This window comes from Ziziphus jujuba, chromosome 1 (assembly GCF_031755915.1).
Source record: "Ziziphus jujuba cultivar Dongzao chromosome 1, ASM3175591v1".
Lineage (NCBI taxonomy): Eukaryota > Viridiplantae > Streptophyta > Magnoliopsida > Rosales > Rhamnaceae > Ziziphus > Ziziphus jujuba.
The window spans coordinates 4261362-4286539 of record NC_083379.1 but is presented as its reverse complement, the minus strand read 5'-3'; the positions used below and the strand labels follow the sequence as shown (position 1 = coordinate 4286539).

The 25178-nt window shown below is 31.7% G+C and overlaps 4 protein-coding genes across 4 annotated transcripts; 2 read left to right on the top strand and 2 right to left on the bottom strand.

Moving 5' to 3' along the window:
- The first annotated feature begins 2204 nt into the window (after positions 1–2204).
- On the top strand, positions 2205–3760 carry LOC107411160 (ethylene-response factor C3). Its single transcript, XM_016018698.4, has one exon. The coding sequence runs from the start codon at positions 2634–2636 to the stop codon at positions 3432–3434; it is 801 nt and encodes a 266-aa protein (XP_015874184.1). The 5' UTR covers positions 2205–2633; the 3' UTR covers positions 3435–3760.
- A 2364-nt stretch (positions 3761–6124) lies between these two features.
- On the bottom strand, positions 6125–7214 carry LOC107411165 (pathogenesis-related genes transcriptional activator PTI5-like). The gene has a single exon (XM_025077344.3). It carries the CDS (start codon positions 7097–7099, stop codon positions 6575–6577), a length of 525 nt encoding a protein of 174 aa, XP_024933112.1. The 5' UTR covers positions 7100–7214; the 3' UTR covers positions 6125–6574.
- Positions 7215–11190: 3976 nt separating this feature from the next.
- LOC107410445 (protein ASYMMETRIC LEAVES 2) lies at positions 11191–12078 on the bottom strand. Its single transcript, XM_016017882.3, has one exon. The coding sequence runs from the start codon at positions 12076–12078 to the stop codon at positions 11191–11193; it is 888 nt and encodes a 295-aa protein (XP_015873368.3).
- Positions 12079–15104: 3026 nt separating this feature from the next.
- Positions 15105–17391, top strand: LOC107410932 (rac-like GTP-binding protein RAC13). The gene is made up of 7 exons (XM_016018422.4): positions 15105–15414; positions 15523–15610; positions 16013–16122; positions 16215–16278; positions 16430–16494; positions 16593–16658; positions 16914–17391. The coding sequence occupies exons 1-7, from the start codon at positions 15316–15318 to the stop codon at positions 17010–17012; spliced, it is 591 nt and encodes a 196-aa protein (XP_015873908.1). The 5' UTR covers positions 15105–15315; the 3' UTR covers positions 17013–17391.
- The last annotated feature ends 7787 nt before the right edge of the window (positions 17392–25178 follow it).

Genomic DNA, 25178 nt, shown 5'->3' with positions numbered 1-25178 from the left:
AATTTTTCTTTAAAAAAATTGCAAATTTTATACATTTTTTTTTATCCTTATTTAGTTTTGTGTCATATCAATATTTGATATTATAAGATAAATTAATTAGCTCATTCGATTAAAATTATATATATATATATATGTACAACTAGGCTCAAATTAGGTTATTAATATTAGGGTAAACATTAGGATTAATTTTGTCTTTTATCTATTGGATTGTATCAAGGGATATTTATTAATTATAGAATTTTAATAAGATTCATTTTCTTTAATGGTTTTTTAATATCTAAATGCATATTTGATATATTGATATATTAATATATTTAAATTTTAAATTTTAGTTGTTGATGTGATTCAAAACTGATAACATAAAAACCAATGTTAAAATTATTAGAATATGATAACGTAAGTTTCGCTATCTATAGATATATTTGCTGAGGTATAATACTAATATTACAATAATGTACAACTAAATATAAATTTTATTACACTGAAGACTGAACAACTTAGTATAACACATAAAATGCCGATAATCATAAATATTTAAGAACTTATCATAGAATTTTTTTTTTTAAATTGTAAAAAAAAAAAAATCGTGACCAAAATATTTTATTAATTATTATTGTCATTGTTACTGCTTTTTAAAGATTTTATGTCGGATATTCATTTTGATCGAGTCGGAAAAGACAAAAACCGAGATTCAATTTGTCATTGTCACGGTGGGGATGGGCATCAATTGCTGGACAACTCCAAGTGGAAGATTTGCATACCATACATACTCTTTGCATTCATAACATTAGGCCATTTTTTATACATGTAAATGTGCGGCTAGAAGTCTCACCAAACAGAGCTCAGTGCATGTACAAGTGGTAGCGATCAAAGTCAGACATATATTCCAAAGTTTTCAATTTATTGCACAAATTAATCACCTAATAATCTCCTATACATTGAATTCCATCAGATTGCCGCATCTGTCCATATAATGTACCTTGCTTTTATATTAATTGGCCAAAATATAATAATTTATACCTCCTCTTCTGTCGCTTACACATTTATTTTATATGGTCAAGCGTGCGGCTACTTAATTAATTGTGTATATATATATATATATATCTTTATATAAATATATTTATATATATATTCTCCACCAGCTAATCTATCTCTAACTTCAGATTAGGGTGGCCATACTTGTCGTTCAAGCATTTGCCAGCCTATAATTAGTTGCCGTACACTTAATTCAAGTTTTCTGGGCTAATTTAAAAACATTAATCAGAGAGTTTATACATACATGTCAAAGTTCAATAGGTCCTGTTATTACTGTTCTTTTGGGCACCACTAAGCTGCCACATAAATATACAAGTAATTAAAAAGGTGAGGTCTATTGCTTTTAAGAAAGTTCTTAACACAACATAACATTTTCTGTATGTTTTTAGAAGCATAATTATAGTAGTTCTCACAAACATCATCTACTGTAATCTTCGTTGAAAATGTAAATTTGCAGATGAATTCATCAGAATTGTCCTTCAAACATTCAATTAAATATGATGCTCATCACGTCCCGCATCATATGTAAGGCACATTATAAATATTGAGGTCCCAAATTAATTTTGCTGTATAATATTACAAGGTCCTAATTAAAGAATAGTTAGTCGGAAAGAGATCCAAATCTGAAAACATTTGTACCTTTTAAACTTTATGACAAGGAATTGCCTGGGAAGTTGCGAACCAGGCTTTAAGAAGCCCCTTGTTTATTGGTAATGTATCTCTAAAGAAATGAAGAAGTAAAACAGGTTTTAATCCGCCTTTCCACCACTTTTTCATACGCAAACAATCATAAATTTAGCTACTTAATTCACAAATACTTCAAACGTCAAAGGATAAATATCAACTAAAACCTTTTTGACAAGACAATAAATTTTTCCCTATTTTCTTTCTTGTCGAGACAGCCACATATAACATAATACATGAAAAACCAAAATATGCATATATAAAAGTCACTTTTTCTGGGTTGCAGAGAAATGGAGAATAATATGCTCTGGAGTGACTTTGATGGGTGATGGTCAATCGGACGAAACAACTGAAAAATTATAATATAGATAGGTATAAAAATAACCAAAAATAAATAAGTAGGAAAACCAAAAATAAAAAGTGGGAAACTCTTTTGCAAAAAAAAAAAAGAAAAAAAAGGAAGAACTATGCAAAAGCAACATAATTAAAAGTCAACTTATACTCTTTAGCCAGCTTTTTATTCTTCTTCTCCTCGGTTTCTTGTGTTTTTAGTCACGAAATTGTGGCAGGTATTGATTTACTCAATTAAAAAATAAGAAATACAAAGAATCCACATTGGTAAAGCCACAAAAATGATTAGAACAAGTACATAAGTCAATGTTGGAATTTTATAAAATTAAAGCACCCACCTCGTTTCTTGGTGCTTAAATCCTAAGATTCTCCTTAAAATCAGCAGCTGGGATTAAAAGACAAGTTTCTTGCTAAGCCATTCACAAAGTAGGAGGATAAACCATACATAGCTGAGCTGTATAACGCGTCAAAAAACCACATATATATATAATTATTTAGTTGGCAATCCCTTCTCTCCCCTCTTAATAATTTTCTGCTTCATTTCATTTGCATGAATCATATGCATGATCGGGAACATGGGTTTACAAAGCGATGATAAAGCAGCATCAGAAACTATTTTGGAGAACGTTTGGGCCAACTTTATTGGTGGAGTTGGACATAATATTGAAGAAACAAGGAATACAAATGCATCATCAGAATCTTCCAAACCTTGGGAAGAATTGCCCTACCTTGATGGGGCAGATGGATCAATGGAGATTCTACAAAGGCTACCAAGCCTAGGGAGGTGGATATCAATGGGAGCTGAGACCTGGGAAGAACTTCTTGACACTACCAATATTCCAGCTGCAACAAATATGGAACAGAAACAGAGTGACAATAATAGTTCAGAGAGTAATTTGAGTTCCAATCCGAACAAGGAATCAGTGAATGCTGCTGAGAGAGTAAAGAAAGTGGCAACAAGGCACTACAGAGGAGTAAGAAGGCGACCATGGGGAAAATATGCGGCGGAGATTAGAGATTCGTCTAAAAAAGGAGCTCGACTTTGGCTCGGGACTTTTGATACTGCAGAGGAAGCAGCCTTGGCTTATGACAAGGCTGCTTTGAGAATTAGAGGCCCCAAAGCATATCTTAATTTCCCTCTTGACACAGTTGTTAAGGCTTCGGAATTAGACATTATTAGCAACGACTTTATTGTTTCCAATCCTAGAAAGAGGGCATCAAGAGAATTGGAAGAAGATGAATTCACATGCACCACCGGACAACCTGCAATGAAGAGAAAGGCAAGTATAGGAGACTTCTTTGATGTTTTTGAGTTCCAAGACTTGGGGACTGACTACTTGGAGAGTTTGCTGTCTTCCCTATAACTTAGCTGGAGAAATATGAAGGAAATACTATATATACATACATAATATACATGTAATATATATATATATATATATATATCAAAATTGATTTGTATTGGTTTTGATCAATCAAAATAGGAACTTGGGTGATCTACAAATTGTTTGTAGCTAGTTGATTTAGTACTCTGCAGGCTTGTAAGGTTTTGTTGCTTAAAAGAGTGTAGCAGAACAGGACTTGTACATCAACAATTTGGAATTTATTTTTCGCAGCATAATGTAACACGGTTAAATTAAGTATATTTTTTTGGAAATTTTTGCTTTTCAACATGGACCAAATATTACAATTAATTGCTTGTACCTTTGAGACTATATATATGTTGATTTTTATTTTACCAATAAATCAATGAACTTCATCTTTCCTTTAGGTCTTCAAGATATTAATAAACTGAAATAAAAGTCTAATAAATATAAATTCTGCATCATGTGTTTAAAAAAAAAAAAAAATAGTATATGCATAAAAATGAATTAATATTGGTATTAGTTACAGAAGCACTCACGTATGGAGGCAGATGCATGTATATGTATATATTGTGATATTGTTGATATATACAGAATACGGTATTGGTATACTTATGATGGGCTATGTTATAGCCATAGCCAAACAACTTCCAACTTGAACGGTCTGTGTACCATAGAAAATGTGAAGGCCCTGACGTGGACATCTGCAAATGCCATGTCATAACTTATAACTGCAGAATTTACCCCAAAAAAAAAAAAAAAAAATCTTATAGCAACAGAAACAAGATAAAGATGGAATGCAAGTGGGCTTTCTTATGTATATGGATCACATCACATCACATCTCTTGCCAATTAATTTCCACAATATTTTACAAGTTTCCTAAAATTCTTGACCAACCAGCTATCTTTTGAAATCAACAAGACTCAACCAATTTTTTTGGTGCACAATTAGAATAAACTAATTGACCATACGGTGTGTATATGTATGTGTTATATATATATATATATATATATATGCCCACATCAACTTTGGCACCGACTTATCCTATGCCTGAAAATCCATCTCCCAATTAATTATTTTTTAAACAGTTTAGTTTTTTGGAAAAATCAGTTTAGATAACAATAATTTCTATCATTTAATTTTAAAATTCTTAATTCACCTGCTCAAGTTGATCAATTTGACCATATTTGTAACAAAAAAAATTCTCCAATGTTCAATTTTAAAAAAAAAAAAAAAAATAGACCTAAGACTTTTATTTATGTCACGTGAATGAATAAGGGTAGATCTTGACAATTTGGGTTTGGTAAAGACAATTTGATATTGTCTTCCCTGAGGTTGCAGCCAAATTTTAATGTAGCAGATCTTCAAATTGCGTCTTCTCTGTAATAACGTCTCATCAGTCAAACTATATGCCATTTAACAAATAAGACTATTATAAAGCCGATTGAATGGGAATATTAGTTAGGTAATGGCTAACCATTGCTAAATAATTTTCAAATGTATACCACCGACAAAAATGATTTGGACGATTCAATAAGAATACTAGAATTAATTTTGCCAGGTGGTATAGCATATGGTTTAAAGTATTATAGTATTGATCTGTACGAGGTAACAAAAACATAAGCGTATACTTACTTTTTGTTGTTGTTGGACAATGGGAGAGTTAAAAATGAATAGACAATCTCCCTTTATGTGTGAGTGAGATCTAGAATGATTACAGAATAGGTAGTGAGGTCGGCAAAAATCACTCAAGCTCCCTTTAAAGCAAAATCAAACTACATAAATTTATAAAGGAGAGATTACGATAATTTGTCCTTTTTTTTTGGAATTTTTTAATCCTTTACTTTCAATGACAAGGGCTTGTGAGCAAACTTGTCCTTGGGCTAGCCCTTACACACAGCAGCTTTCCCTATTCAATCGGCCTCATCATCTACTTTTCAGTTCCTTGCAGTGTTTTTGAAAAAGTATAAGGAGTAGTAAATGTAGATACTATGCTGCATGCTCATGAGGATCTACTTTGGTATCCTGATATGAATATCCTCTTTGGCACAAACTTAAAAAGGAAAAAAAAAAAAAAATGGGGATCTACAACCAATTCAATGCCCTATGTGCCATCTTTTCTATCTGTAATCTCAAGAGCAACTAGTCCTGGTTGTTCATTTTGAAACAAGAAAAAGGAACCCATAAAATTATATGCAAGTGGGTAACATTGACCGACAATCTCAAAAAAGGGAGAGTACTAGTTTGATGATAGTGCATTAATTTATGTCACGGGTTCAATTACCATGTTCTTCTTTTTGGATTTGGAAGCTGATGAATGGGGTAGAGAAACACGAGTGTCACAAAGAACATGAAACATGAGGTGACCTTGAGTCCTTGAAAGCTAGACAAAAACAGATGAAAAAGCATTGTTAAGTATATTAAAATATGTATGTGTTATTAGATTCAGAACTCTTATGGGACACATGTCACCAATATATGCCATATACGGGCTTTTATTTTTGGTAATATCTACCATATCAGCCTAATGGAAAAGACATTTGCCCCAAAAGAAGTTGAAATTTTCTCTTTGAAGTAATCTCCCTATCCAATCCCTTCAAGCCAAATCTCTTAAACCCAATCCAGGTCTGTTTAAGAGAATGCCCAAGAAAAATGGGCATCCTCTGTTTTTACCAGAGGACAACCAGCTTGGTCCAAAATTAAAAGGTGGAAGAGTGATAATTGAACATTACTTTCTTTCAGGCATTTACTAGAAGCACCATTTATAATAAAATTCTAGTTTGGCTAGAAACTTCAACTTGAAATTGCTTCCAATCTGATTTCTATACTAGACTTAGTTCATACATTTTCATAGAAGGAAAATACAAAATTTCAACTTGAACCAATTAATCAATTGTCTTACCTTCCCTCTTATTGCAAACCAATGAACTTGTGATTTTTGTAGTAACACTGATAATACCACCGGATTAATCTGCAGAGACTTATACTATGCAGCTAGCTAGACCTCTTTATATACACACTGGAATCCCTCAAGAACACCAGAAAAAAGAGGAAAATCTTCAGAGTTTTACACACTTAGAATCCTAATTCAGAAGAACCCAGATGACTAAAACCGCTACTTTTCAACACCAGGACCATGCCTCTAGGTGACCTGACCCATATCTTTTACCTCCCCACTTGTGGTGCTCTCTGAATCTGATCTCGAAGAACCAATAGAAAGCAAGCTCGAGTCACCACTCGAGTCCGGATTGTTAGATGTATTGGGCTTAACTCTTTGAATAGTCGTTGACGATGATGATGCTGCGGCTACAACCTCAGCAGGGAAATTGAGAAGTGCCTTGGCTCCACGCATCCTGAAAGCAGCCTTGTCGTACGCCAAAGCAGCCTCTTCAGCCGTTTCGAAGGTTCCGAGCCAAACTCGAGCACCATGCCGAGCAGAGTCGCGGATTTCAGCAGCGTATTTGCCCCATGGACGACGCCTAACTCCTCTGTAGTGCTTCTTCCCAATGCTCTTGCCTGCTTCAAGACTTGTCGATTGATTGGTTTGGTGTCTTTGAGGTAGAAGAGAGCCATTGAGTGCCATGGCTTCGTTTAGGACTTGGTATATGACCATGTCTTGTGAGTCATTCTCGTTGAGAGGTAACTCGCTCTGGGAGGCTAAAACCATTGCCTTCTTTTTCTTCCTCCTTTGGGCACAGCTTCTTCGGAGTTGAACTTGAAAGGTTGGAAGATTGTGCTTTTGTAGCTTCTAGACTTGTATTTAAGTTGGAATGAATGGGCCACTTTTTTTTTTTTTTTCTTGTGGGGGGTCCCAAGAATTTTATTTATTGGCAAAGAGGAAGGTGATAGGAATTGCATAGCAAAATGGGGTATTTTTATTTTTATTTTTTCACCCATTGGGTTGGTGAGCGGTGAACAACTTTTGCCTTCGGTTTTACCCTGATATTACAAATATGCACTTTCCATGTATCTATATATTTTTGTTTCTTTTTTCCATGGGAAGCACTAAAAGTATTTAGGGATATTTGTACTTAATATGGGTTTTATTAAATATACAGATCCTGAATTTTGATGCCTCATAGATTTTTCAAAGAGGTGGCATACTGGTTTGAATTTGTGATGTTTCTTGATCTGAAAAAGTGACCTTATATTATTACATTTGGTTTTAATTTTCTAAATAGATTATACAGTATCTTTTATGAAAGTTGAGTTTGAACTGCCAAGTAATGTTCACAGTAATGGTAAGTTTTGTGTACCACATGGATGAACTAATCTGATGACCAACGTATAACTATCGGTTTGCATGAACTGGGCTCTAATTTCGCTGCAGTTCCACGGTTTACATTGAGACAGCACACAAAATGGATAAAAAGTATACATATGCCTTAAAGAATGTGTACATGAATCCTGTAAGTGCAACAAAACTGTTGCTTTCATATCCACTAAATTTTGTTATTCAAGAGGTTGGTGATATAAATAGTACTTTTTGTTTTTTCATGTAGTTGAAAGTAATTCTTATAGCTTAAAAACACTATTCAACAATTGAGTTTTCTTTTTGCTGTTTTTAAATCAAAAGTAGTTTTTTAGTGCACGTGTTTTAAAATTTCTGTCTGTTAGCATTTACTTCTATATATATATATATGTATGGATAATATATGTATGTATATATATAATATTTGCTTTAAAATACCAGGGTCTTTTCAATAAAACAATATAATATATTTAGTCGGTATGTTTATAGGATATTTTAATGATAAAATTATTATTTTTTAAAATAAAAAATTCAAATATCTATGCCAAAAAAATACATATCCATTTGAAATGATTTTTATCTGTCTACTTTCCATTCCCTAATTTGTGTTAATCTCAAAATAACTTATTGTGAAAAGAATAATTAATGTGTTGACGTGGACTAACATTGAGAAGAAAATGCAGAGGAACGTGAGAACTTGTTTATTTCCTTGAGGAAAGAGAAATAATGAATATTATGCAAACATACATCAAAATTCAGATTCCCCCCAATCGATCATGCAGAAAATGGCAAAGATCTACTAGCGCATTACATGAAATTTAAACCTTTTCTACTCATTTAGAAAAAAAATGTTTTAGTCGAAGTCCAAATTTCTCAAATCAACCAAACAGTAGAAGTCAAACCTCGGAAAACGTTATCTTTTATACCAAATAGCCATCTTCGTTAATCTAATAAAAACTAGAAAGTCCCACTTTTATTTAACATTTATTAGTCATTTATAATCTATTTATAATTTTGAAGAAAAAAACTTGTATTATTTAGTTAATATTGCATGTACAACAGTCAATAATTACGAGCGAAATAAATAAAATAATCTATCTTATATATATATATAGCAAAGTAAAATATATAAACCATATACAATAATTAGAATATTACCGTCGAATAATTAGAATATTTGATGATTTTGAAATGTAGAAAAAATTGTAGGAAATATTGGTAAATGATAGGTAAAAATTAGACCATCATCCTATATAACAATTGTGTATAAGGCTTTTTTTTTTTTTTTTTCATAACATTGTAATGAAACATATGAATGATAAATTGCTTTTATTATACTTTCTTTTCTTTTCCTTTTTTGGAGACGTAAATTCCAATTCATAATGATAAATTATAAGAGAAATTAAATAGTAGTTTAATCGAGCAAGTATTCTACCAAAATTAAGAGCCTCAGCTACCAATAAAAAGCTAGAGAGAGAGAGAGAGAGAGAGAGAGAGAGAGAGAAAAAAAGAAAAGAAAAAGGAAAGTGTGTCAAATTGGCAAATGAACTGGAAAACAATGGCAAAAAAGAAGGGTAGTCCAGGTACATAGGTGGGATTGTGATATTGGTTTTGGTGATGTCACCGGGGTGACTCGTCAAAGAGAGATAGGACGTCTGTTTGTGGGATGATGATGCTAACATTTGGAATTTAGCACAAAACCACCTCACCATGCTTGTAAGTTTCTATCATAAAGTGGGTCCCTTTTTAAATAAGACTTGGTTATTAGTCTACATTTTTGACATTTCAAAGGATTTTCCTTTTTGTTCCTGCTTTAATAACTGGACGATCAAAAAAAATATATGTATCAAAATCAAAATCAAATAGCTAGAAAGAGATAGATCCCACTGGATACTAATAATTCACGTGGTTTGAATGAAGTGGGTGTTAGATATACTGTTTTATTCCAAAAACAAAACACGAAACTGATGGCAAATAAAAAAAACATTTTGAAAGTTCAAAGGGGGGATTGAGGAGGACATGTCAAATTCAAAGTTGGGTTTGTCTTTTGATTCTTTTTTGTCCTTTTTTCTTTTATTAATTTTGAATTTTGATTTCTTGGAAATTTCCTTGAGCTTATCTATTTATATCCAAAGTGGAAAACCAGTTGGGTAGATGGTGCTAATTGTGAAGAAAAAGATTGACCATAGTAAGAAGATAGGGTGTTGATCGGGGTAGAAACTTGACTTCCAAGTAAGACCATCAATAGTAACAATTATTGGTCACCAATAATAGCAATTTTCCCTTCAAGCACAAAAAAAAAAAAAAAAAAAAATAATAATAATAATAGCAATTTTCCCCATAAAAAAAAAAAAGGAAAAAAAAAGGCAATAACCTTTCTGTGGAGGCATGTGTAAATGTCATTCACTATCGGCAAATACATTATGTGCAAGTGTGTGTGTTGAAATTGAAAATAGAGTTCTTTTCCTTCCTCAATTTTTGAGGTAATTGTCAATTTGATGCTTGCATGCACGATGAAGACCAACCCTATTAAAGATGAGTTTGTCAAAATTTATATTCTTAGACAAATATAATATTACTATCTGAGTGTAACTGTAATTTTTTGCAGTTCTAATTTTTTAATTTTATTAATTTTGTACTCTATAAGGGTGAACTATAAAATTGGATCAAACCCTTTATACTGATCACCATCTTCGTATTTAACCCATATATTTCATAAATTTACAGAAAAGAAAAACCTTTTCGTCTGGTGTTTTAAAATGGTAAAAAAGAAAAAAAAAATTGAAAATCAAAGGAAAACAACAATATATGATGAAGTACTATAATATATATGGGAAAGTGCAAAAATCTAAGGAGTAATATCATCAAGATGGATATAATTTCCATACCTTCAAAAGTTGTCACTTGGTTAGATTGATCCACAGCTGCAAGCTTAATAAAACAAAAATAAAAAGAAACCACGAAAAGGTAACAACGCCATGTAGATAAGATACACAAAACGATATTAAGAAAACATTTCCACATTCATGCCTTGGAATGGGCTTCTTCAAAACTTTAGCCCAACTGGGAAGGAATTGGACAATAGCAAGTAGCCCAGTCTGTGTTTTGCACATATCGATCGTACGGATTGTGAGCCGTAATCTAATGTAATAGCAGTACGGAAAGTGAAAATCTAATGTAAGAGCAAGGTCTTAAAATAAAAAACAATAATAATAATTAGTAAAAAATAATAAAGAAACCTAGTTTAAAAAAAAAAAAAAAAAAAAGGATCCGTGGGTCTGGAAAGACAGAGGTAAAAAAATACATATTAGCATATGAATTTTTTTTTACGACTGAGAATGCAGCATAACAATTCAATATTGATGGTACGGTTCCAATTAACAAATCTTAATCAACTCTGACATATATTCCATAAAAAAAATAAAATAAAATAAAAATCCCCAGAAATTTAAATATCAAAATAAAACCCCCACCCCACTAAAAAAAAACAAAAAAGCTATATTTTTTCATTGTGGAAGAGGATGAAATTGATGTGGTGGTGGAGGAGGAGGGGGATTGTTGATTTTTGGTTGTCTCATAAGCTGGGATATTGGAGCGCCAATATTGCCACTAATGCTATTGCTGGTACTGCTTGTTCCATGAAAAAAATTGTTGTTGTTAAACGTTTGATACTCCATTGCACCTGAGCTGCTTCTTTCTACCACTAGTCGTTGAGTAATAGCACCACCACCACCAGTAGTACATCCAGCAGGGAGTGACAAATGTCGTACACTTTGCTGCTGATGATGGTGATAAATTGGATGTGAATATAGCACAGCTGGCCGAGGAGGAGCATCATATCCGTTATTTGTTTGCATTGGCATGGAAAAATTATGATGATGCTGCTGATGATAACCATTAACAATATTGCTGCTGCTGCTGCTGCTGGTGCTGTGATGAGGAGGTCCATTATTATACATAATATGGTTGGAAGGCGGTTGTTGTTGTTGGATTGGGTTACATGTACATGTGCAGCAGCAGGCTCCTGATCTGCAGTGTTGAAGCTTGGATTTGAGTTGGTTATAGACTCCAAGAGGCCCATTAATCGGATCTTGTTTCCAAACCGAAGCTTCCCATTTGAAAGAGTCAGCAGCAAGTTTTCTAATCTCTTCGGTTTGGATACTTTTCAGACACTTGACGATGTTGCTGACTCCGAATATCTTATGCACGTCTAGAAATTCCTCCATTTTGTCAGCCGGGAAAAACGGAGCCATCACGCAGTCCGGTTTGCACTTCCTCCTTTGGTGTCTGCACGCCGCACATGCATGCCTTGTACTACTACTACTACCACTACTACTACTATTACTGCTGCTTCTTGGTTTTGAATTATATTCTTCATCACCTTTGCGCACCATCTTCTATATAACCCACTAGCTACCAGGTCAAATTTTTTTTTAATTAATATTTAAATTCATATAGAATAAGATATACACACATACATGCATGGTAATTTATATAAGATCATTAACCATATAGTATTTGTTAGTAAAAAATTAGGAAGGGTATCCAAACGAAGCAAAAGAACCAGAGAGAGAATCAAACCATGCAAACCAAGTGCAATAAATGTTGTATATAGAGAATTATACGTACAAATATTAAGGAAGACAGACGGAAAGGCAGGAGTGCGCGTAGTCAACTGTGAAAGAAAGGCGGCGATTTTTTCTTCTTTCTTTTTGGGAGAGAAGGTAGCGATAACATTGGGGGTTTGAGGCTATTTATTTATAGGTTTTCTTTGCTAACATCCTATTACAATCAAGTAACAATAGCGTCCCATCCTATCCAAACGCAGAGTTTTTAGCTGCCTATTTAATTTTTTTTTTAAAAAAAAATTATATTATCAATCTGAAATCTTGGATACTAACAATCCGATCGAACGGATGCACTATTTTGCTTTTTTATATATTGTTTTGCTCGTTAATTTATATATGACTGCATCGTTAACTTAATTTATCCAGGGTAAAATAATAAAGGTTTTAATCTTTATCTTCGGAGTCCGGAATTCACAAAGGAAAACAAAAATAAAAGAATAAAAATTTAAAGATTTTAGTTTCATTAATTATTTGGTAAATGAAAATTATGAGGAAAATATAATTTAACATAAAAGATGCATATTATAGAAGTTTTTAATTTCTCATGACAAACATAAAAGAACGCAAATTCTTATTCTTTTTAGATTTTTTCTTGGTTGGCATTAATTTTGCATATGTAACTATATATATCGATATATATTAATCAATGTCATAGGGCATATGGACAAGAAATAATATATATAAATAATAAGTTTATTGTTTTTTGTTTCCGTACAAACAAATCCAAATTACAATTCTAGATTAGGTAAAAAAAAAAAATGTTAAAAAAAAAAAACAGACCTTCGACCTTTCATTCTTTTTTTCTTTTTAAAAGGATTATTTTCACTTTATTGCTTTTTGGATTCAAATTCGAAATTGCTATCCGACAAAATTACCACTACACTGTTCTTACAAGAACCTCTAAATTGACTAGTCATCTAATAATAATCAGGATCTTCTTTTCTTTTATCCCTTTTATTCTATCTTTATTTGTGTTAGATTAGCGCTAGAATTCCAACTGATCTTAAAAACATTATTATTTATTTACTTTAATTATTTTTTCTCTTTTCTACTTTTTTAAAATGAATTGACTAATATAGATTTATATATATTTTTTTCTGAAGAAAATTGACTAATAATATTCACTAGTCGTATAGCAAATGAAAGAAATTCGGATTGGTCCAAAAACACAGTTGGAAAGTTATCGAGGGTTGTGGGCGTCTACTCTACTGTACACCACCGATTGGGCATGAATTAAATTGAGGGGGATTTGGCCCAATACCCACCAAAATTAGAGGTTAAGGATATTTATCCCTTCTTTTTTCAGTTTTTTTTATCTACCCTCTATTTCCTATTTCACCCTTAACAAACTAAAAAATTCCTTTATTTTCCTTTCCTCCTTCCCGGAAGCCATGCCCGCACCTCTGCTTTTCCTTTTTTCCTTCTTCTCCCAGAAAAACCACACACTATTGAAAAGAAAAAATCCCTGCTCCACCTCTGCTTTTCTTTCCTCTGTGAAAAAGCATCCCACAACTCTCCATGAAAAAGCATTGAAAAAGCATTGCAAATCCTATCAAAATTCCACATAATTGAATTTTTATAGGAAAAATAAAAATATAACCATAGAAATCTAACAAACAAACAAGAAAAAAAAAAACTAAAAAAAAAAAAAGGGAAAGAAAGAAAGAAAGGAAAAAAAATAGTTTTCTAAGCCCACTTGGGGCCTGATGCTACCATCAGCGAAAGGTCGTCGGACGTGGTGGTGCTGGCGGCAGAAGAGCTAAAAGGATTGTCGGACATGGTGGTGATGGCGGCAGGAGAGTTAAATAGTGATTTCGGTAGACTTTTTTGTCCAATTAATTTAGAAATCTGCCTCTAATCGGAGGGTAAAAATTTGGAAAATCTTTGTGCTCCATTCAAGTTAGGGGAAAAATAGCAAACCCTTTCATTAATTTTTTTTTCCTTTTCTTTTCATAAGTGTAATATGGGAATATTAGAAAATGAAAGAGCAAAATAAAAAAATTTAAAACGGAAGGGTGAATATACTTGGAGCCCTTCGAAAAGGGGTATAGGGCCAAATTCCCCTTAAATTGACCCTGTATTGTCCGCACATCAATCCTTATGGGCCTTAAGTGTAATAGAACTGAGTCTGGGTCAAAGCCCATGACTTAAAGTGTTGTTAATGGAAGACCAGCCCATTAGGAATGCATTGGTCATTTTGTCCAATGGCTTTGGTCATTACGCTTTGTTGGTACCAGTTGACAAATCTTATGGAGAACAGAGCATTCAGAACTCCACTGAAATGAGCCAATATTGTACATAACTCATATTGGAAATTGGGATACAAAATAAACGGTCAAAAATTCTAAATTGATTATGAAAATGATCTTTATCTAACAACCTTTCGATATTAATAGGTTTATGCTATATATACATTGTTGACTAACTTTTGTAGCAAAAATAAAATAAAAAATAAAAAATAAAAAATGAAGTGGGTCCAAAAAGAAAACTAAGCTGAGCTAAAAGCTAAGTAGAAAATGGACCCCATAATAATGATGGCGACCCACAAATGTGCTGTTAGGTGATTCCACTTGTACTTTTTTATTAATTTTTATTACTTAGTTTTTAATCCTATGATAGTGTATTTGGTTAATTAATCAAATTCCTTCCCTTCACCATCATCATTCATTCCCTCACTTGTCCAACACTTAAACCCAACTAACATCAGCACCAAACCTACTTTTGAAAAACCTCTCTCTCTTATAGCTTTGGCCTTGCACTTAAAGAAAAGAAAAGCCCTTAGTAGCAATCATTTAAAAGTTTGATAAAGATGCAGCTAAAGTGGGTATAGGTGTTGTTGGTTGTTAAAAACCCACCCTCCTCCTTCCCTTCTCTTTTCATACTTCAAAATTGATCCTCTTCTTTTTTCAACCTCCTAACTTCTTATATATGTCTAATGCCTTAAACATCTGAAAAATTAGGTTGATTGGAGAAGAAGAAAGAAGAAGATCAAAGAACAAGGAAATGAGTACAGCAAGATTTATCAAATGTGTGACAGTTGGGGATGGGGCTGTGGGAAAGACATGCATGCTCATTTCTTACACAAGCAATACATTTCCGACGGTATGAGCATTAATCATGGGAACTTTTGTTGTTTACACAGTATACAAGGATGTAGAAAGAAAGCAGATATGATATTCCTTTTTTTGATGTTTTTTTATTGTTTTCTAGGATTATGTTCCTACAGTGTTTGACAACTTCAGTGCAAATGTTGTGGTGGATGGTAGTACTGTGAACCTTGGTCTTTGGGATACCGCAGGTAATATATAATGTTCGAATTGTCGTAGGGAGTATAGTTATCTTTAAGACCCCAATTGCAGACCAGAGTATCAGAGACCATGAATGGTGAATGTGGTTAAATTTACTCTGCAAACTTCCACAAGAGCTTAGCATTGCACAAAGTTTTCTTTCTTTGTTTTGCTTCAAATAATGTTGCTTAACACATTCTCAATGCAAAGTTTTGCCTCAGTACAGAGTCTCCCCTTTGAGATCGCTACTTCTTGGCCATGTACTAAAAAGTGTTCTGTTTTTTCAAACCTGAATAGTTATTCAACAATTGATTTTTTATTTTTATTTTTTAAAGAACAGTTTTGCTCTACTTGCATATTTCCAGGAATTTAAGGCGTTAGATACTTAAAGAGTCCATTTGTGTGGGTTACAGGGCAGGAGGATTACAATAGGCTAAGGCCATTGAGCTACAGAGGAGCAGATGTATTTCTGTTGGCCTTCTCTCTGATCAGCAAGGCCAGTTATGAGAATATTTCCAAAAAGGTAGGTTTCATTTTTCATCTTCTTCTCTTTGTTAAATTGTTTGAGAAATCATCCTCAGCTTGATAGACTTAGACTTGTGTTCATTTGCACAGTGGATCCCGGAGCTCAGGCATTATGCCCCCAATGTTCCAATTGTGCTTGTGGGAACCAAACTTGGTACAATAATTTTATCATAGATATAGGAAGCATTACTTGTTTATGCCTCAATATTTTCGTATTTAATTCCTCGACATATCTATATACCTTGGTAATATTTTTGTTAATTACGTTAAGTATATACACTACTAAGTTGGATTAGTTAGTGCAGATTTGAGAGATGACAAGCAATACTTGATTGATCACCCTGGAGCAACACCAATAACCACCTTCCAGGCATGTCATCCATTGAACAATTACGAATTATATATGATATATTTGTTAAAATTATATACATATATGTACCAATTTGGAATGATATTTACAATCCACAGGGGGAGGAATTGAGGAAATTGATCGGTGCAGTCACTTACATAGAATGCAGTTCCAAGACTCAACAGGTATTCTGCATATTAACATGTAAATTTATTTGATTATATTTCACCCCTAAAAATATTTATCACAATGCTTACAATTTACGAAATCACTCTGCTCTGATCCATGTGGTATATAAGATAAAGCTAACCCAACTCGCTGATTTGCAAGAGCTTTTCTTAGGAAAACTTATCCCAAATAAATCTCAACCCACATTCCAACTTTAGTTTCTAAATTCTAGTGTTATTTGATTGAAGAATTTAATCAATTCGTTTTGGCAGAATGTGAAAACAGTGTTCGATGCTGCTATAAAGGTGGCTTTGCGACCACCAAAACCAAAGAAAAAGCCACGCAAACAAAGATCCTGCTTGTTCCTCTAAATTCAAGAATCAAGACCGGTGTTAATATCATCATATATTCTTCCCTTATAATATACACAATTTTTCTTCGTGGATCGACATGTCACTGTATTGTATTCCATTATTTCTTTTTATTTTTTATTTTTGTTAATCTCTTTTCTTCTTCTTCTTCTTCTTCATATGTATGTAGTTGTTATGTTTTATAGAGACAAGAGAAACTGCATCAGGGGCTACAAGAAAGATGCATTGAAAATGCCTTCTGTGCTGAATGAGTTATAGAATTTCTAGTCCTCAATTAATTATTTTTGTCCAATGCTGTAATAAAGCAACTTGCCTAATATCTGTAATGATGTTATATAATTTTGTCGACCTTCAAACAAATATTGAAAGCAATTAGGGACCTGAACATTTAAATTTCACTATGTTACTTGTACTTTTGCCAAATGAACTAAAGAGGACCTAATTCTAAAAACTCCCTTCGCATGTGCTTTTCAATATTGTATGAAATCGACATTGATTTTTAAAAAGAAAAATATCGCGTAGTATAACAATCTCAAATGCATACGAACTTCTTTTTTAGCAAAATGACAGAGAACGAAACATGGATTCAATTTTTAGCATTTCCTTTCAAATTAAGGTTGTATCTAATTTAATTTTTGCTTACTAATTAAGGGGTGATGTTTATCAATAATAATAATAATAACCAGTCATGGGACATTGAGGTGGAAACTACTGATGAATTTGTCAAATCTTTTAAGTAGGTTGGTCGGGTTTTAAACTAATTAATTTAATCGTCAATATAAAGGAATAATAAATGATGTGGTAGAATTTATTGAACGAAAAGTAAACGAATTCATATGTGATTCTCAAACTTCACAGTTCAGACTTTAATTAAATTCGAGTAGCACAGGAATAATAACAATTAATTTCATTAAACTGGTTCTCAAAGTTCAAAAATGGTTGACCCTTTGCGGTGTTGGCTTAAACTAATTCCTAGATAAACGAGTGGAAAACTCAGCTTCTTGTTACCCAAATTGTTTCTTCAACCTATACAAAACTTAGGTCAGCAAAAAGCTAACTTATGTATTCATATTTTATACTGGCATTTTTTTTTTTTTTTAAAATTTTTGCTTCAACTATTTTATACTCCTTTACAAGCCATTACTTTTGACTTTATTATTCTTATTTTGATTAAAAAAATCTTTAAGTCCCAAAAACATCATTCTCAATCTAAGGAATATTTTATTTATTTATTTATTTTTTCTTTTGAGTGAATCAACCTTGAGATGCATTTACTTGTTTACACGTGGTTTCACTTGGTTCAGATTTTCTTTAATTAGGAGAGTGCAAAATCATATTTACTTAGTGCACCTAATTAATACCTGGCATGCATGGGTCAATGCAAAGATTAATCTAATTTGACAAAGTTCTGTACTTTTTCAAGTTGGTAGTTTTCATTTTCCCAAGAGGACGTAGCCAAATTCACGGATAAATATACTAATTAATTCAAAAACAACGTTTATGAATGATATAACTCTGCCAAATCAAGCACCAAACCAACCAAATATAAGAATGAAAAAGAGCAAAAATAAGAACAGAATCTCCCGAAATTTCCAAATTTTATTTTATTTTACTGAGGAGCCTAACCGTCTTAAGGGATGAAATAGTGTAAGAGCGACGAATTAGAAAGGAAAAGAAAGATCGGGCTCCATATATATATATATATATATATATCATGGGCCATTGCATTCGATTATTATCAAACAATTGATAATGAAAATTTTGCGTTTTATTTCCCGTTTACATAGTTTTTGATAATTTGATAACCATTACCATTATAATCGATTATATATAAAACCGTTAGGCTTTATTTTTATTTGATATTTTACTTGGGATATCCTAAACCAAAAAAAATGTTATTTGTCCATAATCAGTGAACTTACGTACTAACAAAGCAATTTAATTAAAAATTTACCATTTATAGTTTATTTTTTCAAATTAGATTTTAAGTTTTAAAAAATAAAAAAAAATTAAATAGAACCAAATAATATTTATCAAACTAGCATAGGTCCCATTAGTGATGATTTCCACTTGACAAATAGCAAACTTTATGAAAAAAAAGAAAAAAAGAAAGAAAAAAAGAAAAAAAAAAGAAAAGAAAAAAAAGGAAAAGATCATTAGTCTTGGCTTTTTTATTTATTTATTTTAATTTTTCTTCTTTTTATGTGTAAAGTGAGGGTTGTAATGGGTCTGTTTTAATATTTTTCTGATTGGGTTACTACTTACAACATCTCAAACCTGAAGGGAATGGGGTGTTTTTTGAACCCACACCTTAATGTAAATATGAGAAACTTATTATTAGATTAATCTTACTTGACGCGGCCTCGTTCTAATATAAGTTCATTGGTTTTACACGTTAGACTGATAACATACCCAATATACCATTAATCATACGGAGAGATTTGATTCGAATACTCCCAAAAATTAAAAAAAAAAAAAAAAAAAAGCTGTAGCCCTATGGTATATAAAAATGTTTCCTATTTGCATAAATTTAGTTGATGAAGTTTTCATTTGATTCTTTAATATATATTTCACATAACTATATATATTAATACTTTTATTTTATTTTGATTCATACCTATATAAGAAATTAATCACATTTTTTTTTTTAAATACTGGAGATCAAAGGATTTGAACTCTCAAAGGAATTATATTAGAGATTATTCTAACCGATAAAAAAAAATGTGTGTAGAAATTTTTTGTATTCAATAATGTCTATGAATGATCTGTAGTATAAATAAATAATATAATGGACTACTATTAATATTCTGAATCTTTTTTGTAGTTTGCATAAAGTGAAAAAAAAAAAAATATATATATATATATATATATTGGGGTTATAAGTGTATTAAAAGAAAATGAAACAAACAATGAAAAAATTTTTAAAAGGATTTTTAGATCGGTGAAACAAAGACGGCCCGGTAGGTCCTTGTCCGTAAAATTTCCAGCAACATTCGAATTCAAAGGCACTTTGACACACTCTCTATGTATACTTCAAATTTTCTGTGCCAAACACAATATTTTAATTTTAAGTGTGTGTTTTAGGTTATCAAAATTTGCAGAAGAATTTTATTATATTGTAAATATTATTGGGGGTTTTATATATTTGGTGGCATGTGCACCAAAATTGAAGCATTTAAGTTTATCATGTTATGTATTTACTGCATGCACGTTAGCATTTAGTGAATGCTGTTGGCGCAATTTTAGCTAAGACACACATACCCATTTCATGTTGCATGTTAGATTAATACCACATTTATTGTAATCATGTGCAACTTTTAAAATCAAACTTTTTCAGACTCTTTGTTCCACTGGGCTGGGCAAAATTTACCAAAGCTTATACCTGCTTTCTCTATCTAATGAATCTACCCTACAATAAGGTTTAGGATTATAAATTAATTACATCTTTTAGAGGTATGTTTGTTTTTAGGTCCGAAAATAATCTACATGATTAAACATATATAGAATTGTTTTGCATATTCCAACAAGATTTCTAGCAAAGAAATTTAAAACGTTATCATTATTATTATTTTTAAATTAAAGACCTTAGCAAATCTATATAGACTTTTTAAATTATCTTTATTTCCACACATGATAAACTGATTTGGTCATATGATATCACTATAAGTCCAGTAAATATATACTTTTTTCTTATATTTATCAGTTTTCTTTTTATGGAAATGTTTATTAGTGTTAATTGTAGGGGAAACAGTGATTGAAATGTCCAATCCATCAACATGGATATCAATAATGATCATCATCGAGAAGAAGAAGAAGAAGGATAAGAAAAAAAAAGAGCCAAAAAAGTAAATATTATGTAAATAGATTTGGAAACTGCTTCGTAATTTGTCCAGACAGGTTGAAAAAAGAGATGTAAAAACACAAAACGTGATGGAAAAGGAAAATGGCACAAAAATGAGAAGAAAAACAATAAAGAGTAATTAAGAGTACAGTGGAGCAGAAGATGGATGGATGGAAACACAGGTACTGGAACTAAATAGTAAATGTAGGAGTGGGCATTGGCAAATGGCACACGCACGTTTGCAAGTAGCATGGGACTGAAATAAAAGCCAAATTACTTGTGTCTTTAAATTAACCACTAGTCTTTTGTATTGTATATATACAGATATAGACTTGAATTTGCCACTTCCCATTTAACACTTTCCTGCATTAGCATACCCTCTGTCTCTGCCTCAGACGCCCAACCATGCCATGCTCCCATATTTTTTTTTCTAATTCATTGGTCTATTTTTTTTGCAATCAACACAAACTGGCCAAACCAAAGATGTGGAAAGGGGATTTTTCATCCCTATTCTTGTCCAACCAATTATGAAATCTCAATTCATTTTAAAAAATAAAAATAATTATTTTTTCCACTAGGTTAAACGAGGTAGTATTTTCTTATTAGTTAACAAAGATGAAAACATAAGATCCAAATCCAGAGATGTGGCACTCCATGTATTAATTTTATAAAGGCTTAGTTTGGCTACACAATGAAAATTTTGAAAAGGTATATTGTCAAATAATAATTAAGTCATTTACTCATATGTCGTCATTTGTATTTGCATCTAGACTATACCCTAGTCCTGAGAGGAGTTATAGATGAGAAAAATAATATTTTATTATGAAAGAATTCCAAATATAGTTTGAGATCACTAAAAAAAAAAAAAAAAAACAAACAATATTTGAATAATTTTGATGTGGGACTGATATGGTGCATCATTTATCATGGATGATGCAATGTTAACAATATGACCAGACTACTTGTCATTTAATTATCATTATAATTGTATAAGTTGTTTATGTCATTGATCAATGTCATCCTCAAATGTCACAAATTAGTAGTGTTGACATTTTTATGTGATTGTGGTAGACTAATAGGAAAAAATAAATAATATACAAAAATAAACTACAAAGAGGAAAAGAACAAGGTGAGAGATAAATATGGGAGGGTAGTTTGGAAAAGTGGGACAAATACATGCGAAGATCATGATCAAAGCAACACCAATCTGTCTCTTTCTCTCTCTCTCTTTGTATATACGTGTCCATGCAAAGACAAAGGGGAGAGAGAGTGTGTAAAGCAGAAGCTTTGGTCTAAGTTTTTTCGGTGCGATTCCAACACAACTTCCGTGCTTGCCATCTCCCACACCTTGTTCATCCAAATTATCCCTTTTTATATCATACACATTGGAATTTTACGAAATAAATAATTTACGATAAAACTATAAAACAAGGGTTAAAAATGCCAATTTGAAAAAATATCATAATTTGGTTAACATATGGAGCTAACTTGCAAAAAAAATTGAAATATAAGGGGAATAAACTGTAATTTTCAAACAAAATATGTACATGTACAAAAACTATAAAATAAAGGAAACTATTTGAAATTTTTTCTTACTTCATTCAAATTGATAAAGCTAGCTAATACAGTACCCTATTATGAAATTGAAGGATTATAGAGCAAAATTACTTCTCTAGCTAATCTTTTACATTCCTATCCTATCCCCAAGATTAGGGGGGAAAAAACATGGAGGTTCGGTTACATCCCTTAGTTTCGGTTTCGAAGTAAAAAGTAAATATCTTACTTAGAAGTAATTGTAAAAATAGTACAAGGACATGGAAGTTTGATTAGAAGCAAAAAGTGACACTAGTAGAAACTGCCCGATATACGGAGATAGTATCAGTTACGTCTTTCAATGTTTATGAAGAAGTCTGTTTTCTTGGTTAACTCAAAAAATTATTGGTTTTCTTAATTAGTACACAAAGGGTAAAAAGTAGTGCAATATTGTTCAAGTCCACCGCATCTTCAAAACGTATGCCAAACCTTTATGGTGAAAAAACTCATCTAGTTTACAATTGAATGATCGGCAACGCAATAATATATTCATAAACCGTATGTATTTTTTATTTTTTTAATCTTTTCTATTATAAATATATATTTTATTTTGTTCAGCAAGAAAAGAAAACATAAAATATATGTTTTCTTTCTAAGCCTTCTGCAGTTTTGCTACAATATTGCATGGAATGGTGGTGATCAATAATCTCTTGTATATTGGCGTACACGCAGTAACTAGGGGCTTATAAACAAAGTGTAAAAAAAGATCAGAGCAGTACATAATAAGAAAAAGTGTAGAGTAATCTTATAATACGTGTTTTGTTATTTGTTATTAGTATTGATGATCACTTATTTGGCCATTACTAATATAATTATTATTTAGAATTATAATTAATTATGTATCGATTTTTTTATTTTAACAACTTCATTAAAGAAAATAAATTCTTTTGATAATGATATATAACGGTCATTGGTGGTGGCAAATTGCATTTTAATTTATATCTATTAAGCTTTTATGAACCAATGTTATGGAACAATATTAATCCTTATTTCTTTTCAAATTTTGCTTTGTAATCTTTGACTTTTTTTTTTTTTTTCATGAGTAACAATTATGGAATAGATGTAGGATTTTACTGATGAACTCTTTTTTTATATATATATAAATATAAAGATTCAAATTCATGATCATTAAAGTCTATGATAACTACGGTTATTTTGAATATTTAACAACATAACATAAATATAAACCAAGGTGATAGACAAATATATATGTTATTAGAAAAAGCGCTCAAATGTATATAATCACAGAGCTAATTCTTTTTCAAAAGAATTGCAGCATTAATTTTAACACCGCATAATTGCTTCTTCTTCTTTTTTTTAAAATTTTTTTTATTACAATTTATGAGAAGGAGATTTTCATCCGAATCAAACTTGAATAAAGCTTGAATGGGACTAGAAAGAGTGATTTGATTTTCAATAATTTCACCGATGGACCAAAAACAGAAAAAATGTTAATTATAATTGTTATTTTATCATGGTCGTCATGACTACAAATAAAATTAACAATCGGTACCTAAATTTTAAATGGGTAAAAAGTGTATTTTAAAGCTATTTAGGAATTTTTTTCCCCCTCCTATGATGCAAAGACTAATTATGGTCGACAATTTTCTGGTTTATTAATTTGTTATATTTATATCCTGAATGGTTAAGGCCATATATATATATATATATAGTAAAACATGCATGCCACAGATTTTGGTTTGTCAAATATTTGAAGGCATGAATTAACTCGTTGGCTGCCTAAATTGCCACTTGTATTGGTCTTGCATGGTAAAATCAAGTAAACATTTTGACTTACAACCTATGAAACTTAATTATATTCATTGATAACCGTTAATCATAATTCCACCACATTGAAATATAAGAAGATAACCAATCAACAAGAAATGAAATAAAAATAAAATAAACAATAATAAATAAAAGACCCTCGAGTCAATCCAAAAAGCCCACCTTACTTTGCCCAAAATAACCCAAATTTTGCAATTACTATCCCCACGACTCCCACCACCGCTTTCCAATCAAACCCTACATGGCTTTTTCTTGACTTTCAAACACAAAACTCTTCCCCATATTTACTCTCTGCAACAACCTTTTTTCCATTAGAATAATCCTTATACACTTATTTCTACGCCCCTTCACTCTCTCCCAATTTAATACACTGCTAGCAAACCCCAAGTGAGAGAGCAAGAGAATCCTCTCCTCTCTCCATAGAAATCTGGAAACAAAAATATGAAAAACAAAGAGACAAACTGATCAGAACAGCCTTCAGTTCTCTCTGTAAAAGCTATATATATATATATATAAACTCTCTTTCTCGCACCACACCCACTTTGCAATTTGCATTAAGAGCTCTCTGTCAACTCTGATGAAGATTCTAATTAAGCCCTAGCAGGTATTATTTTCCATGTTCCGTTTGCTTCTCGTCCGGGGGGGAATAGGGGTTGTACTTTGAGTAGAGAACAAGTATTTCAGATTTAATGCAAAAGTCTTTGGAGGTATGGGGGTGTTGGGGGAATAGTACTACTTCTCTTTTCTTATTTTCCCATGTCTCTCTCTCTTTCTCCTTTTATTTATTTTCCTTTCCTTTCTTGTTTATCTTTTCAACAGGCGATTCCTGTTGTTGTTTTGTCTATTTTACATAATCCATCTTTTTTATTTTTTTATTTTTTATTTATAATAATTTTATGTTTACTTTTTGGGAGATGGGAAGGAAGAGATTGTTTATTAATTAA